General features: G+C 52.6%; 1 protein-coding gene across 3 annotated transcripts; it reads right to left on the reverse strand.

The window, feature by feature from the left end:
* Window positions 1–1,552: 1,552 nt before the first annotated feature.
* Lzts3 (leucine zipper tumor suppressor family member 3) lies at window positions 1,553–11,532 on the reverse strand. Of its 3 annotated transcripts, XM_029536884.1 has the most exons (6): window positions 11,421–11,532; window positions 6,536–6,698; window positions 6,298–6,414; window positions 5,578–6,054; window positions 4,393–5,247; window positions 1,553–4,085 (listed from the first exon to the last, which is right to left on the reverse strand). In XM_029536884.1, the coding sequence occupies exons 4-6, from the start codon at window positions 6,034–6,036 to the stop codon at window positions 3,387–3,389; spliced, it is 2,013 nt and encodes a 670-aa protein (XP_029392744.1). In that variant the 5' UTR covers window positions 6,037–6,054; window positions 6,298–6,414; window positions 6,536–6,698; window positions 11,421–11,532; the 3' UTR covers window positions 1,553–3,386. The 3 variants fall into 3 exon arrangements, with proteins under 3 accessions (XP_029392744.1, XP_021049763.1, XP_021049762.1); XM_021194104.2 differs by lacking the exon at window positions 6,298–6,414 and having other exon boundaries at window positions 4,456–5,247; XM_021194103.2 differs by lacking the exon at window positions 6,298–6,414 and having other exon boundaries at window positions 1,554–4,085.
* Between the last annotated feature and the right edge of the window lie 2,377 nt (window positions 11,533–13,909).

Below are 13,909 nucleotides of genomic sequence, written 5' to 3' on the forward strand. Positions count from 1 at the left end.
AGAAACCCTGTCTCGAAAAACCAAAAAAAAAAAAAAAAAAAAAAAAGTACTGGAGAGGAAGAGTCATTGCGCGCTTCGGGACTTTCTTGGTTTGTGCATATGGAGGCCAGAGGTCCACATCAGGCGACTTCCTCAATCACTGTCCTACCTTACTTTCTGCGACAGTGTCCATCACTGTAACTGGAGCTCACAGATTCTGATGGATTACTAACAGACCTAGTGGCTCCTGTGCTGGGGTTACAGACAGAACAGGCTTCAGGGCTTGCTCTTATATTATTGTCGCCGATACAAATTCAGGTTTATATACCTGTATGACAGGCACTTTATTGATTAAGCCATTTCCCCAACCTCCAGAAAAACTTTTTTCTTTTTAAAGTATCTGTATAAGTTTTTTATAGATTTGTTTGTTTGTCTGTTTGAGACTGTGTCTGACTGAGTAGCTTTTCTGGAATTCACTCTGTAGACCAGGTTGGCCTCGAACTGAAAGATCTGCCTGCCTCTGCCTCCTGAGTACTGGAATTAAAGATATGTGCTACCACACCCAGCCTCAGGAAAACCTCCAATATCATGATAAACTGGTGCAAATCAATCTTATCAAAGAGCTGGGATGCTCTGTGGCAAAGAGGAGACAGGTTGGATGGGTGAGTAAGGATGGAAAATCTAGACTCTAGCTCAGTGGTTCACAACCTTCCTAATGCTGTGACCCTTTAACACAGTTCCTCATGTTGTGGTGACCACCAACCATAAAATTATTTATGTCACTTCTTCATAACTGTAATTTTGCTACTGTTAAGAATCATAATGCAAATATATGATAGCAGGATATCCAATATGCAACCCCGTGAAAAGATTGTTTGACCCCAAAGGGGTCAGACCCACAGGGGTCAAACCCCACACATTGAGAACCACTGCTTTAGCTCCACAGAGAGCCAATATCTGTGGTACCTATTACTGGACTTGTTGGGTGAAGGGAAAATAAACCATGTTTTAAAAGTGGTTAGATGTGATATTTACTGAACACTCTGTTGTTGTTGTTGTTGTGAGGCTTTGTGGGGAAAACTGGAGAAAACCCTGTAAAAGACGGATCGCCATTTTACAGTATACCTGGGACTTTTGTCATTAATTGAAAACCCATTCTGTGATTCCATGGTAATCACTGGAGTGTTCAGGGGACTGCAGGCTGTGCCTAGCTGTCCATATCACCTGCCTTCTGGATAGCAGCCTAGTGTATGACTCCTGAGCTAGTCAGCTGGCAGCACTGCTAACAGCCTGAACTGAAGAGAGAACACCTCCATCGGTAGGAAAGGTGGAACCACAACTCCTGGACAAGTATGGAAGACTTGGGCTTTGAGCCAATCTCCTTGCATAGTACAATGAGTAACTCTGGTCCCATGCCTCCTCTGGAGAAATATCTGTTCCAGCTTTGTCCTGCACCCCCCGCCCCCAACCTTACCTCCCGTACTTGCAAAGATACAGGCTGGCCACAGAATTGCCATCCAAGAGGCTTTCTCCATTTTATTTCTTTGGGAAAGGAAAAATGAAAACTCTTTCCATCACATATGGTAGATATATATATTTATATATTTATATATTTATATATAATTTATTTTGCAGTTGGACATTCCAAAGCTGTTCATATTTTTCTCTCCCCCCATCTCTTTTGTTTTGTGTTAATGCCTTTTCCCAGTCCCTGTGGACCAGGCTTAGGGTCTGGATCAGGTATTGTGAGGGATTAGAGGAATGGGCAGTGGTTGCCGGAGTAGCCTCCAATCAAGGTGAAAAACCTGTTGAGGACCACCCAGAAGGAGCTGTGCAGAGAGGTGGAGGCTACAAATAGGGCACTCCTACTTTTGTGGGGGTGCACAGCTTGTTAAACAGTCACCAGTCATGGGAGAAGGCTGGTCAGGGCTTGGGGGACTTGCTCACAGTAGTTACCAACCCTCTCCATCCTGTCCCCAAGATTCCATCTTGGGGTGGAAGGGAGAGTGAAAAAGAGAAATACACGGACCGAGGGCCAAGTCTCCTCTGATTGTTATTGCTGGTGAAGTGGAAATTTACTTTCTTAAAAGAGAAATTAGAATTTCCCTGCCTGTCTTGGGGAGATGGAATCTGAGAGATCCTAAAGAAGGAAGTGGCATCGACTGTCACGACCCATACTGATGACCATACCAGCCAACCCTGCCTGGACAAATGAGCCAACTCAAGAGTCTGGCAAGCAACCCAAGGGTCAGGAGTCCTCTCTCTCTCACACACACACACATTAGCCTTGTTCCTCGAGGGCAGTCACATCCGACTCAGACTGGCCCCTCAAAACGAGGGCCCCAAGCTCAGACTTGGGCCAGTGGAGCTGGGGGTGAGCAGTGCACCAAAAGCCAAGCAGAGCTTTCTGCTGGGAGGAAAGGTGAGACTTGGAAGAGAAGGCAGCCTGGGAAGATGTGAGCACGAAAGGAGGCCGAGGGAGAGAGCGAGGGAAAACACAGGAAGACATCAGACATCTGTCTGACCTCAGAAACGGGGCAAACAGAAGGCCTAAGAGGCAGGTATAGCTAAAAGCAGAGCTGAGCAGTGACCCTGGGTTTGGGGGGGTCAACCAAGCAGCAGGGGATGTAGCCTTGTAGAATCCTGGCCAGAGGGTGAGGGTGGGGCTGAGAAGCCTCTAGGTGACCCTTCCCCTTCCCGAGGGTAGGAAGGCAGATCTCCCCTGGGGACTTAGCTTCCAGCCTCTGCTCTCACTTCCCTCGCTGTACACAGAGGGACGCGTGCTCAGGACTAGTCCAGGCTCAGAGGCTGGAGCCCAAGATACCTTGGTGGGGGAGGGGTTGGGCAGGTAGCCCTCTCGACCACAGGCAGGCCATCTGCTCCCACTTCCCCTGCCAATCTGCCTGGGGAAGGAGAAGAGCTCCTGAAGGAGAGAGACTAGGAGCCTAGGGTCTGTCGCCATGGGCAGACCCCTGCAGGCTTCCTCAGGCTGTGTGGCCTAGGAGGAGGGCACAGACAGTAGCACTGGACACAAGGTGGCGGCGGTAGCAGCCCAAGAAGGGAAAGGGGCTGGGGTACTCCCTGGCAATGCAAGCCTGCTGCCTCTATCTCCAACGAGGCTTCCCCAGAAAGGGAGCCATGCTCCCTGCGCCTGGGACCTCACCCCATTTCACTCTGCCCTCCCCCATGTTCTCCTTGGCAGGAGGGTCTGGAGTGGTTACCCACGAAGGCAGTGCTGGAGCTGCATGGACTGGGGGACAAGGGGGAGGGCTGGTCACAGCTGCTTCGAGAACCTCTTTGGTCTGGGGATGTGCAGCACGGGTGGGGGAGATGAATGGAAGGGGACATTGGTGACTCCGACCTTCAGACAGGGCACTTGTCAGAAGGTTGTGCACGCAGATAGAGAATCAGATTTCTGTGGACTCGATGCGCTCCAGGCGGGAGGGGGTCCAGGCTTTCTTTTCCTCTCCATGCTGGGGAGTAGGCGTGCTGGACCCCCCTGCTGCCCCACGCTCCCGAAGTCGCCGCTCCAGCTGCTGGTTACGCTGATACATCTCCACGTAACTCAGCTGGAGCTGTTTCTGGTACTCAATGACCTTCTCCTTCTCCTCCAACCACACTCGGCGCTCCTCTGCAAAGCTGGCACCCTGGCGCTCTCGGGCACGCCGTTCAGCAGCCAGCTCAGCCTGCAGTCTCCCCACCTCCCTGCGTAGGGCCCGTGTCCCACCCTCTCCTCCAGCCTCCACCTCCCCATCCACAGAAACCAGGGAAGCAGCAGCCGCCACGCCAGCCTGCCGGCGCATCTTGGCCTCGTCACTCTCACAGGAGGCCAACGCCTCCTGTGGCTCGACCAGGTCCACGGGGGTCAGCGCAGGCTTGAGGCAGGCAGGGGGCAGCTCGCCTTCACTCAGCTCCAGGCTGGCCTGTTTGCTGCCGAAGGAGTCCCTCAAGCTGAGCAGCTGCTCCTCCTTCTCCCGGAGCGTGGCCCTACCCTCCCGAAGCTGTGAGCGCAGCCCCACGATCTCACTCAACTTCTGCGACACATCGGCCTGAGAGTCCTTCAGTTGTTGCTTCAGGAGGGAAATTTCACCGGCCTTCTGGCACACCTGGACAGGGGCAGGCGGAAGCAGAAGCCGGAGTAAAGGCACAGACGAGGTAGTAAAGGCTCATCACTACCCAGCTCCCAAATCAGGCTCCAAAGGCACTAGGCACTCACAAGGGGGCTCCCTGCTAGACTCGTCTCTGGAGCCCCAGGGCAGCCTCTGTTCTCAGTCACTCTGAATTGAATTGGCCCTACTCCTTTCGTATCCCACCCCCACCCCCGCCCTACACAGGAGTAAGTTTGGGATCTCCCGGGGGAAGAAAAGATGAAAGGGAGTCAGACAGGGGACACCTAAGCCCCCCAGCCCGCACCTCCCACTTAGTTTCCTCCATCCGGGGCAGGAAGTCGGCCTGCTCCTTCTGACAGACGGCCACCTTGTCCTCTAGCTCTTCCCGCTGCCTTATCAGCTGGGCCGCCTCCTCCTGCAGCTGTTTCTTGTCCTGCTGTAACCGCAGCACCTGCAGCTGTAGGCCCTGCTGGGCACGCTGGGCACGGCGGGCCACCTGCTGCAGCTTCCCACTGCAGCCCTGCCGGAGCTCGGCTAGCTCCCGCTCCCATGCCTTCTGCCGCTCCTCCAACACCTGGGCCACTGCTGCCTCGCTCTGTTCCAGGCTGCGCCGCAGAGCTGCCACCTCCTGCTCCTTCTCCCACAGCCGCTCCTCCAGCTCCTGGATCAGCGCACTGGGCGAGGGTGGTGAACAGGCTGCAAATGGCAGGCCCCCATTTCCGCCCTCCCCGGATCCCAGGTGGCCTGACCGCCCCATGGAGGATGACGACCCACTCTTACTGGAAGCCCGCCCACTGTCAGAGGTTCCCAGATCCTGGTAGCCTGACCCCCCACCGCTGCTGCCACTACTATAGCCAGCGGTGCCAATACGGTTGATATGGCTGGTGGAAGCACTGAGGGGTGCCAGATGCTGGCTATAGCTGGAGCTATAGGTGGGCAAGCTTGTAAGTGAGTTCCGGCCTGAGTCTGAGAGGCCGCCCCCACTCCCACCAGCTGGGGTCATGGTCCGAGACTTGTCCAGTCCGCCTTTGAGGCCCGCGGGGCCCTGTCGTCCCTCAGGGGTCCCATTGGTCTGTGGAGGACACAAGTTCTGCATGGAATGGAAGTTCTTGGGTACAACTGGCTTGAAGGCTGATGGCCGAACTAGTGGCTCTGAGCACTGCAGAAAAGGAAACAGGGAAGAGGCATCAGATTGAGATCTTATCCTTGGCCCCTCCTTTTCCTTATGCCCAAGACTTGTTCAAGAACCACTTCCTGCCCTCTGTTAGATCTCCCCATCTGGGGCTCCACCTCAAAAAGTCTCCCACAAGCCATCTCTGTCCTGAATCCACGGGTGATACTTAGCCCCAGGGTTACACTCCATGGCGCCCAATGATGGCGCCCATCTGCTTCCCATGGTTCCTGCTAAGCGCCCCCACCTCAACCTACTTTCTTGGTTACCTCCCACTCTAAACAAGGCTACGCGGCTCTCCTGGTCCTGGGGACTAACCTGGTCTAGCTTGCCAGAGGTGGTCAGGAGCTTGGGTGGGTGATTGGGTTCACGATACTGGGGTGGAGCCTTGTCGCTGCCCCCACTGCTGCTGCTGCCCCCACTGCTGCCCACCACATTGCCACAGACATCTGTGTGGTCACTGCACCGCAGCTCGCCATTGAGGTAGAGAGAGTTGGCGAGAACCTTGTCCTCTGATGGGTAGCGACCAGGTCTCTCCCTGCTGGCCCCGCTACCACTGCTTCTTGGGCCAGGGAAACTGCCTTGGTTGCTCCCACCCCCTGTTCGAGTGCCCACGCTTTTCATAGGAAACTCCTGAGCATGGGTCACCCCACTACCCACACTGCCCATAGTCAGGCGGGGATCTGGGGGTCCAAGCTCAGAAGGCCGGGGGGCAAAGGCCAGGAGAGGATCCCTCCCTGGATCAGCGCGCACAGGTAACGTCTCCAGCTTCGCCATGATTAAGCCAGAAGGGCACTGTAGGCACAAGCGGGAAGGCAGAGAGGTCAGAATCCATCCCACCTCCACCCCCAAGCAAGTCAACCAGGGCCCCACTTTGTCTCTCTGTGTTCTTTAAGTGGACACCAGAGTGACCAGGCCTCCAAACTGAAGGTGCACATAACCTCTGAGCTGGGCTCACTCCTTAACCCCACTCCAGACCCAGCAATCCTCTTAGCTGTGCTGCAACTCCCAGACTTCTTTAGTTTTCATTAAATTTACCCTGGGTGATGACTCTTATATTTCAGCTTCATGGGCTGGGGAGATTGGACCGATTGAGAAAAGCAGTGCCTGAATCCAACAGGGGACCTCAGAGGTTAAAAGAGAGGCACAATAAACCTTATACAAAAAAAAAAAAAAAAAAAAAAAAGCTGACAGTGTGGGTCTTTCCCAGCCCCCTGAACCAAGGTGGTAAACGATCAATGTGAAAGCCGACTACAGGGTAGACTTCTCTTCTTACCTTTCCAAAGAGGTGGGGGGCCGGCGGGTCCTCAAGCTTGGGACCCTCCGAGGCCAGGTCTGCAGGGGCCATATGGCTCTTTCTCGAAATCCAGGCTCGGCCCTAACCAGCTGCGCGACTTTGGACTAGCCAACCAAGCCATCCCGTTCTACAGTTTTCTCCTCTGTGAAATGGGAGGAATTAAAAAACCATGCTGCCGCGCGCCAGGCGCTCGGAGGCGGCAGGCGAACGAAAGAACCCGGGTCTTGGAGTTGGGTGGGCGGAGCTGCCGCTGCGGCCTGCGCCAAGGTCGCGGGTGGGAGCAGTCATGGTTCTGCAGACCGACGCACTGGAGCTATAGCTGCAGCAGGTAGCAAGAGAGCTTTCCCAGAGGTTTTCCTAACTTAGCCTCACGGGGGCCTGGCCCCAGAGTGTCCCCACTCTCTGCGATCAGTACTTTGCAGCAGTCCCGAAGCTGGCAGAGGCTGGGGCAGGGCCGCAGCAGCAGTTAGAGCACCAGCAGCCAGCTCCTTCCTCCTGGCTTTTCCCACAGGTGGGTGAAGGAGGGGCGGGGCTTGTGCAACCAGTGGTGACCCCTGAGGATGCCATGCCTGCTGAACCCTGCTAAGAATGCAGTACCACCAGGAAGAGTTCTTGGATTAGCCATTTCTCCACATACACACGCCCCTTTGGACCTTGACCCCGTTCAGGTGACCATGAAGTTCGTTGAGCCAATTCTGTTGGGTGTGCTTTCAAAGCTGTCTCACAGAAGGGGGAGCAAGGCCTCAGATTACTTGAGCTCAGAGACGCCTAATTTGCTTCCTGGTTCTTTTTTCTCAAGTTAGCTCCTTGGAACACCTGCCCTAGAGATCTGTATAATACAGGTAGGCAGGGACACCAGGCAAGTCCCTGCCACTGGCCTGAAGCTCAAAGAGTACCAATTATGAAAGAAGAATGCTCTTCAGGCCTGTTAGCCTCAGACACCAAGCAGGGCACCTTTCTTCCCTATTAAAGTTGGGTCCACGTAGCATCCCCTTGAATGCTCTTCGAACCTCCTTCTACTGAGAGGCCCAATTCTAATGGTGTGTCCTTCCTGTCAGGCCCCAAACCTGGGAGGCTGCCAACACACATCCCCTTCAATTTCTCCTGGCCACACTATACATCTGGCTCAGGGAAAGTTCACTAGCAAGCTGGTCGTTGCTATTGTAGAAATCCATTCAGTGCACATCCCCACAGATGTGGAGAACAGCACAGATGCCACCCTCCTCCTTTAGGCCAGTCTGTGCCCACATGTAGGCTTACACTAGTCTTGGGCACAAGCCCCTAAGGCAGCACTTACGTGCAGGATGCACAGGTGACAGGTGTATCGCCCCCCAGGAGAGGCCTCTTTGCAGTCTGTGCCCGCAGATTTTTTTTCCTTCCCCTACCTCCTGCTATCTCCACTCTGGGAGTACAGAGACTGGCAGAGTGAAGGTTGGATGGCCTGAGGCTTGGAGCCAACAGGGAAGCCCGGGCATGGTTACAGGAAGAACTATAATCCTCATGCAGCTGGAGCTCAGGTGGAGAGAACACGAGAAGAGGCTAGGGCACCGGTGTGGGTGTGACATCATTAACATGACAGGCAGAGATTGCCTGGGAGAAGACCAAAGATACCTCTTCCAGGGTGGAAGACTGATTGTTTGCATCCGAGAGAGTGTCGTGGGTGGGCCTAGCATGGAGCAAGGGTGGTAGAGCCCTGTAAGTCTGGGAGGAAGTCTGGGAGAGCAGCAAGAAGTCCAAGAGAAGCTGTGCCCTGACAGCCAAAATGGGAAGGGGATTCAAAACAGGGGCACTGAGCAGGCTGGAGGCGTGGGCCTGGAATCCCTGCAGGATTCAGAAGCAAAAGGACTGCAAGTTCAAGGCCATCCTGAGCAACTTAGTGAGACCCTGTTTCACGAAATAAAAAAGGCTCAGTGGTTGACTACTTCCTACCAAGATCCTAGATTCAATCCCTAGTACAGGAAGGAGAGGAGGACAAGAAGGAAGACAGGTAGGCAGCAGGAGCAGCCGCGAGAGCCTGAGCTGTTTGAGGGCGTTGCTTGAGTCCAGAAGTTTGATGCAATGATGAGAACCAAGTAAAATTTCATCTCAAAAACAAACAAACAAACAAACAAAGAAATAAAACAAAGCAAGAGAGAGAAGGGAGGGAGGGAGGGACGGAGGAGGGAGAGAGGGACGGAGGGAGGGAAAGAGGGAAGGAAGGAAGGAAGGAAGGAAGGAGGGAAGGAAGGAAGGAAGGAAGGAAGGAAGGAAGGAAGGAAGGAAGGAAGGAAGGAAGAAAGGAAAAAGAACACAAGGGCAGTTACCACCAGTGTTGAAAAGAACTATTCCAGAAGGTAAAACTGGAGTTGAGGAGCATGGCCTGAATTTAGCAGCTGAGAACAAAGTTGATGTCTATGTCAAAATGGCTTCAGAAAAGCCGTGTAAAACAAAAGCAGACTGAGCAAAGGGATGGCCAAGTGCTGAGAAGAGAGGACAGAAGAGGCCTTCACTGAAGGAAGTGTGGAATCAAAGGCTTTTCTTTCTCTTCTAAAAGTAACCCTGAAAGCTGGATGTGGTGGCATTCATGCAAAGACACATCAAGAGTTCAAGGCCTGCCTGGAGCGTAGACTGAGTTAGAGTCTGGTCTAGGCTGCATGAGATTGTACCTTCAAAAACAAACAGAGGAAAATATAATAATTAATCAACAGGCTGGGGGATGGCTCAGTAAGAATGCCTGCTGCATGAGCATGGTTACCTGAGTCTGAATCCCCAGAAGCCACCTAAAAAGCCAGTGACGCTGGTGCCTGTAACCACAGCGCTATGGAGGCTGACACTGGGGGATCTCAGAGAGTTGCTGCCAGCCTAGCTCTGGCTTCAATGAGAGACTCTCAAGGGAATGAAGCAGACAGAGATAGGGCAGGACACCCGTGATCCCTCTCTGTGTGCACACACATACATTTCCTCCAAAACCAAACAACATTTTGATAGGAATTAAAAATTAGACAGCAACACTGAAGGTAGGCACCTCCAGTGAGACAAGGCAGAACACTAGCAAGGGAACCACACCAGGGAAAGGAGCAAACTCCAGGAGCGAGCATGCTGGCTGAGTGGCATGGGTAATATGACGAGTGCTCGGGAAGATCTTTATAAACTGGGGAGTGTACACCCTTTCTGAGCTCCAAGGAACGAGGACCAGAATTTGGAGGGGGTCACATGTCATTCTGCTTCAGTGGAACCTTCTCAGGTTCTTGGGGCCCTAGACATTGCCCCGAGGCTCCCTTCTCAGGATCTATGTGAGGACAGCTTTGCTGTTAACCCATAGGCAATTCCCATAGAGTTCCTTGCCATAGTTCTAACCTGTCATTGTCAACACCTTACAGCCACTCCCTGCCCCTTGCCTCTTCCAACCTCAGGCTCCTGCAAATTCTTTTCTCAAAACCTTGGTAGAGTTGGAAGGACAAGGAGTGGAATCTATTTCCCTGGCAAGTAGGAACTGAGGGGAGAGGAGGGGCTGAGAGTCCTCTTTAGGACAGGCTCCTGGACTGCCCTAGGTGATCTGCAAGGGCAGCTGAGCAGCAGCATCACTCTGGGACGATAGCCTGGTGCCTGAGCCTGCCTCCATTTCTGTTCTGTCAATCCTCAGTGCCTGTGACATTACAATACTAGCAGTTAGAGGGGCCAAACGGACTCTGGCAAAACCCTTCCATGAGCAGGGTCAAGGGCCTTAGAATTCCTGCAGCACCAGCTCCAGGTGTAAATCACAGCTCAGCCACGGAACCTCATGCAGACTGTTCCACCTCAGAGTCTCACACCTACCTTACAGCGATTTTAAAAAGGAAACGGATTATGTGTAAAATCCATGGTATTCTTTTTGGCACCCACAACCAAGTAGAGCTCTCTAAGGCCTTTCTTACATCCATCCACCCTATATTTCTCCTGAACGCAGCTCTTCACTCCACACATGACCTCTTCTCAGCTCTCTGCCCAGTCTCTGGAACCAGTCCAAATACTCCTCAGCATAGCATCCTTGGTACCTAAGGGGTCTTGGAGCACTTAGCTCAGGATGCCCCAGGGAGATTTCACTGTGAGCCTTCCCCATTGGAAGCCTGTGTTACCTCAGGACACAAAAGATGTCTTTAGGGGGTCTCTGGACCCTGGCATCGTGAAAATGCAAGGCCAATGCTTGTGGGGGTGTTGGTTATGAGCAATGTAAATAGGAAATGAGTGCAGACTTAGAAACAAGAAAAAGCTTCCAGGAAGGATTAAGGGAAGGGATTCAGGGAGCAGAACTTCTTGGTTGGGATGTGTGAGGGGAGATTCATCTTCCCTTGGAAATGTGGGCACCTGCAGGGGAAGAGGGCCCATCCCCTAGATCCTGGCTCTGATGAAGCCAGTGCTTCAGTGCTGAAGGTACCGACAGCACACCCCCACCCACCCGCTCACACAGGAGCCTGCCTCAGCTGTGCATGTGTGTGTCAGAGTGTGTGTGTGGGGAGGGGGAGGGTCGCCATTCACTAGCACATAGACCCCAGCCACAAAATCTCTGCAAATGTGCCACAGAGGTCTCTGCGGTTGGAGAAATTCCACCCATACCTCCCTCGGTTCTCCACCAACGCGCGTGGCCCCTGGGGGGGGCGGGGTGCAGAGAGAAGAGGTGACATAATCCGGGCCGCACCCCCTCCGGCCGCCACCCCCCCTCCCCGCGCGCCGGTTGAAGCGTCCATGACATCATCGGCCTCATTCCCCCCCCCAGCTCCCGGTACCCTAGCAGCGGGACGCGCCCCCTCCCCAGCTTCCCACCGGCCAGAAGCAGCGAGCGATGCAGCGGGCATGGTAACCTGAGGGAGAACCTGGAGGGGCACCCCAGCAGGCCTGTATCACTTACTGCCTCAGAGTCCGGCGCAGAGGCTCAGGCACCGGCGCTCGCTGTCCCGCTCTCTGGCGCAGCCCGAAGCCCGCCCCACAGGGCGCGCGGCGCGGCCGGGCTCTGCTCTTGGCCCCTCCCGCCCCGCGCCCGGCCCGCCCACCAGCGGCTGCGGCAAACGCGGGCCCGCCCTTCGGCCACGCCCCCGGGGCCCGCCAATCCTGGACGGGGGTGGGACTCGGTGCCTTAACCCCTTTGGTCGCTGAGCGCTGGCCCGCCTGCCCAAAAGGCAGTGTGGCAGATACTCGGCCTCAGTCCCTGGTAGCCCCCGTACCAAATTCTTGGGGTCAGCCCCCAATTTCTGTCCTCCAAGAAATCCAGCAAGTCCCTACTCTCTTTGAACCCCATATCTGGGTGTATGAACAACCCCGCTTGGACTCTAGATTCAACTCCTGCACCAGCTATTCCATGTGCAGCAGACGTCCTAAATCCTTCAAATCTGGGGCTGGACAGATGGCTTAGTGGTCAAACGCACTGGTTGCTCTTCCATAGAACCTGGGTTTAATTCGCAGCACCCACATGATGACTAGTTCCAAGGGATCCGACACCTTCTGGCCTCTGCGGGTGCTGCACAAACATGGTCGAAACAACCATATACCGAATTAAAAAATAATAATTAAGGGGGAAAAACAAAACAAGACAAAATAACCCTGAAGAGCCTTCAAACCTACAAGATGCGGGGGTGTGAAGGCACCTGTGGCTATGATCTCGCTGGAGGCAAGAGCCAATAAATTGACCAATTTAAAACTTGACGCTACAGGAAATTTGTATTTTATACCTTGTGCCCTGTGCCTGCTGTAAAACTAACAATCCCTATCCTAAAAAGAGATTGAGTAAAGACTTCATCTTGACTCTGATCAACACCTTGGCAAGTGCAGGTGGCTTACACTACAGGGGCTCCCAGTCTTCAACTATGCCCTTGGTCTGCTCAGTGTGAGGAAGCAAGCTGGGCCTAGGCTTCCTCCTTAGCAAAAGCTGGCCGTTGTGGCTGTGATACCTGATGAGTTTAGCCATCCTATGACATAGGGCTGTGTCATAGATTTTAATTTTTTTGCTTTTTTTTAACATTTGTTTTTATTTCCTATAGTGAATTTAATGAATTCCTGTTTTCAGTTCTAATGATTGCTTTTAAATGTGTTAAGTAAATTCCTTTAATCCAGAACTTGAGAGAGAGAGGCAGGGTCTCTGAGATCGAGTTCAACCTGTTCTAAAGATCAAGTTCCAGGACAGCCAGGGCTACACAGAGAAAAACACTGTCTCAAAAAAACCAAAACCCAACACCCAAACCAAACCAAAATACCAACCAACCAATCCAAATAAGGAAGTATATTAAATAAACTAAGATCTTATTGTCCTTATTAGCCAATAACTGATCATTTATATATTCTACAACTCGGTGAACTGAGTGTCATGGAATTGTGATGATCCTCATGGTTTGTGGTCACCATATTAGAAGATGAATTCATTTAAGTCAGAGAGGTACTGTCATCCTTGCTTTAAACAGGCGAGCCCAGCTTTGCTACCCTTTTCAGTGAGAAGAGGATGAAAAGAGAACGGAATATGGGAAGAATCCCCAGGAGACATTTTTTCCTCCTCCTCCTCTTTTTCCCTGAGGCAGGGTCTCTCTATAGAGGCCTGGCTGTATGGGAACTCACCATCTAGACCAGGCTTGCCTCAAATTCAGAGAGACCTGACGGCCTCTGCCTACTGAGCACTGGGGTTAGAGGTCTGCGCTACCTTGCCAGGCAAGAGAAAGTTTTGATTGGCCCACAACAGCATGTGTTTCAAGGAGTTACTGTGAGGGGTTTTGTTGTTTGTTTTTTAAGACTGGGTCTCATTAGGTAGCTCTGGCTGTCTGGCTGGCCTGGAATTCACTATGTACCCTTAAGTCAGAGATCCCTTGTCTCTGCCTAGGGAATGCTGGGTAAGGATGTTGTAATTCAGGACAGAGTGTAAACCTAGTGAGTATGAGACCTTGGGTTGCATCAAACACCGCACATACCCATTTAGGTTGGGATGGGCTTCTGCCAACTCTGTTTTCTTGGTCTCATGTTATTGCCAGTATTTATGCTCTGATTTTTCTATTCCTACTTTGGCCCCACCTGTCACATGACTATTTCCTGACAGTTCTAAGCATCTGACCTAGATGAAAATGCTTTCACAGACTCTGTTCACAAAATTCTTCTCATCTTCCATCTTTATCCCCTTGTCTTCTCACTGGAAACGGCAGCAGAGCTGGGCTTATCTGTCTAAAGCAGACACTTTACCTCAAGTTTTTATGAGTGTGTCTCGTCCTTTTGAAATTACTGTTGAGTTTTCTAGAAAGAGTGAGCGTGCCATGGCAGATGTGTGGAAATCACAGGACAACTGTTGGGGTCAGCTGAACCATCTCATCTGCCCAGAGCTCTTTTCTTTTCTTTTCTTTTCTTTTCTTTTCTTTTCTTTTCTTT

The sequence above is a fragment of the Mus pahari genome, chromosome 3, assembly GCF_900095145.1.
Source record: "Mus pahari chromosome 3, PAHARI_EIJ_v1.1, whole genome shotgun sequence".
NCBI classification, from domain to species: Eukaryota; Metazoa; Chordata; class Mammalia; order Rodentia; family Muridae; genus Mus; species Mus pahari.

What these genes read in the sequence shown, in the direction of transcription:
- Lzts3 (XM_021194103.2), bottom strand. Translation starts at nt 6,607, where the DNA reads ATGGCCCCTGCAGACCTGGCCTCGGAGGGTCCCAAGCTTGAGGACCCG. An exon ending in CCTCTGGCAAGCTAGACCAG is followed by an intron (nt 5,248 to 5,577) that starts GTTAGTCCCCAG and finishes CCTTTTCTGCAG; the next exon opens with TGCTCAGAGCCACTAGTTCG. An exon ending in TGGAGGAAACTAAGTGGGAG is followed by an intron (nt 4,086 to 4,392) that starts GTGCGGGCTGGG and finishes GCCCCTGTCCAG; the next exon opens with GTGTGCCAGAAGGCCGGTGA.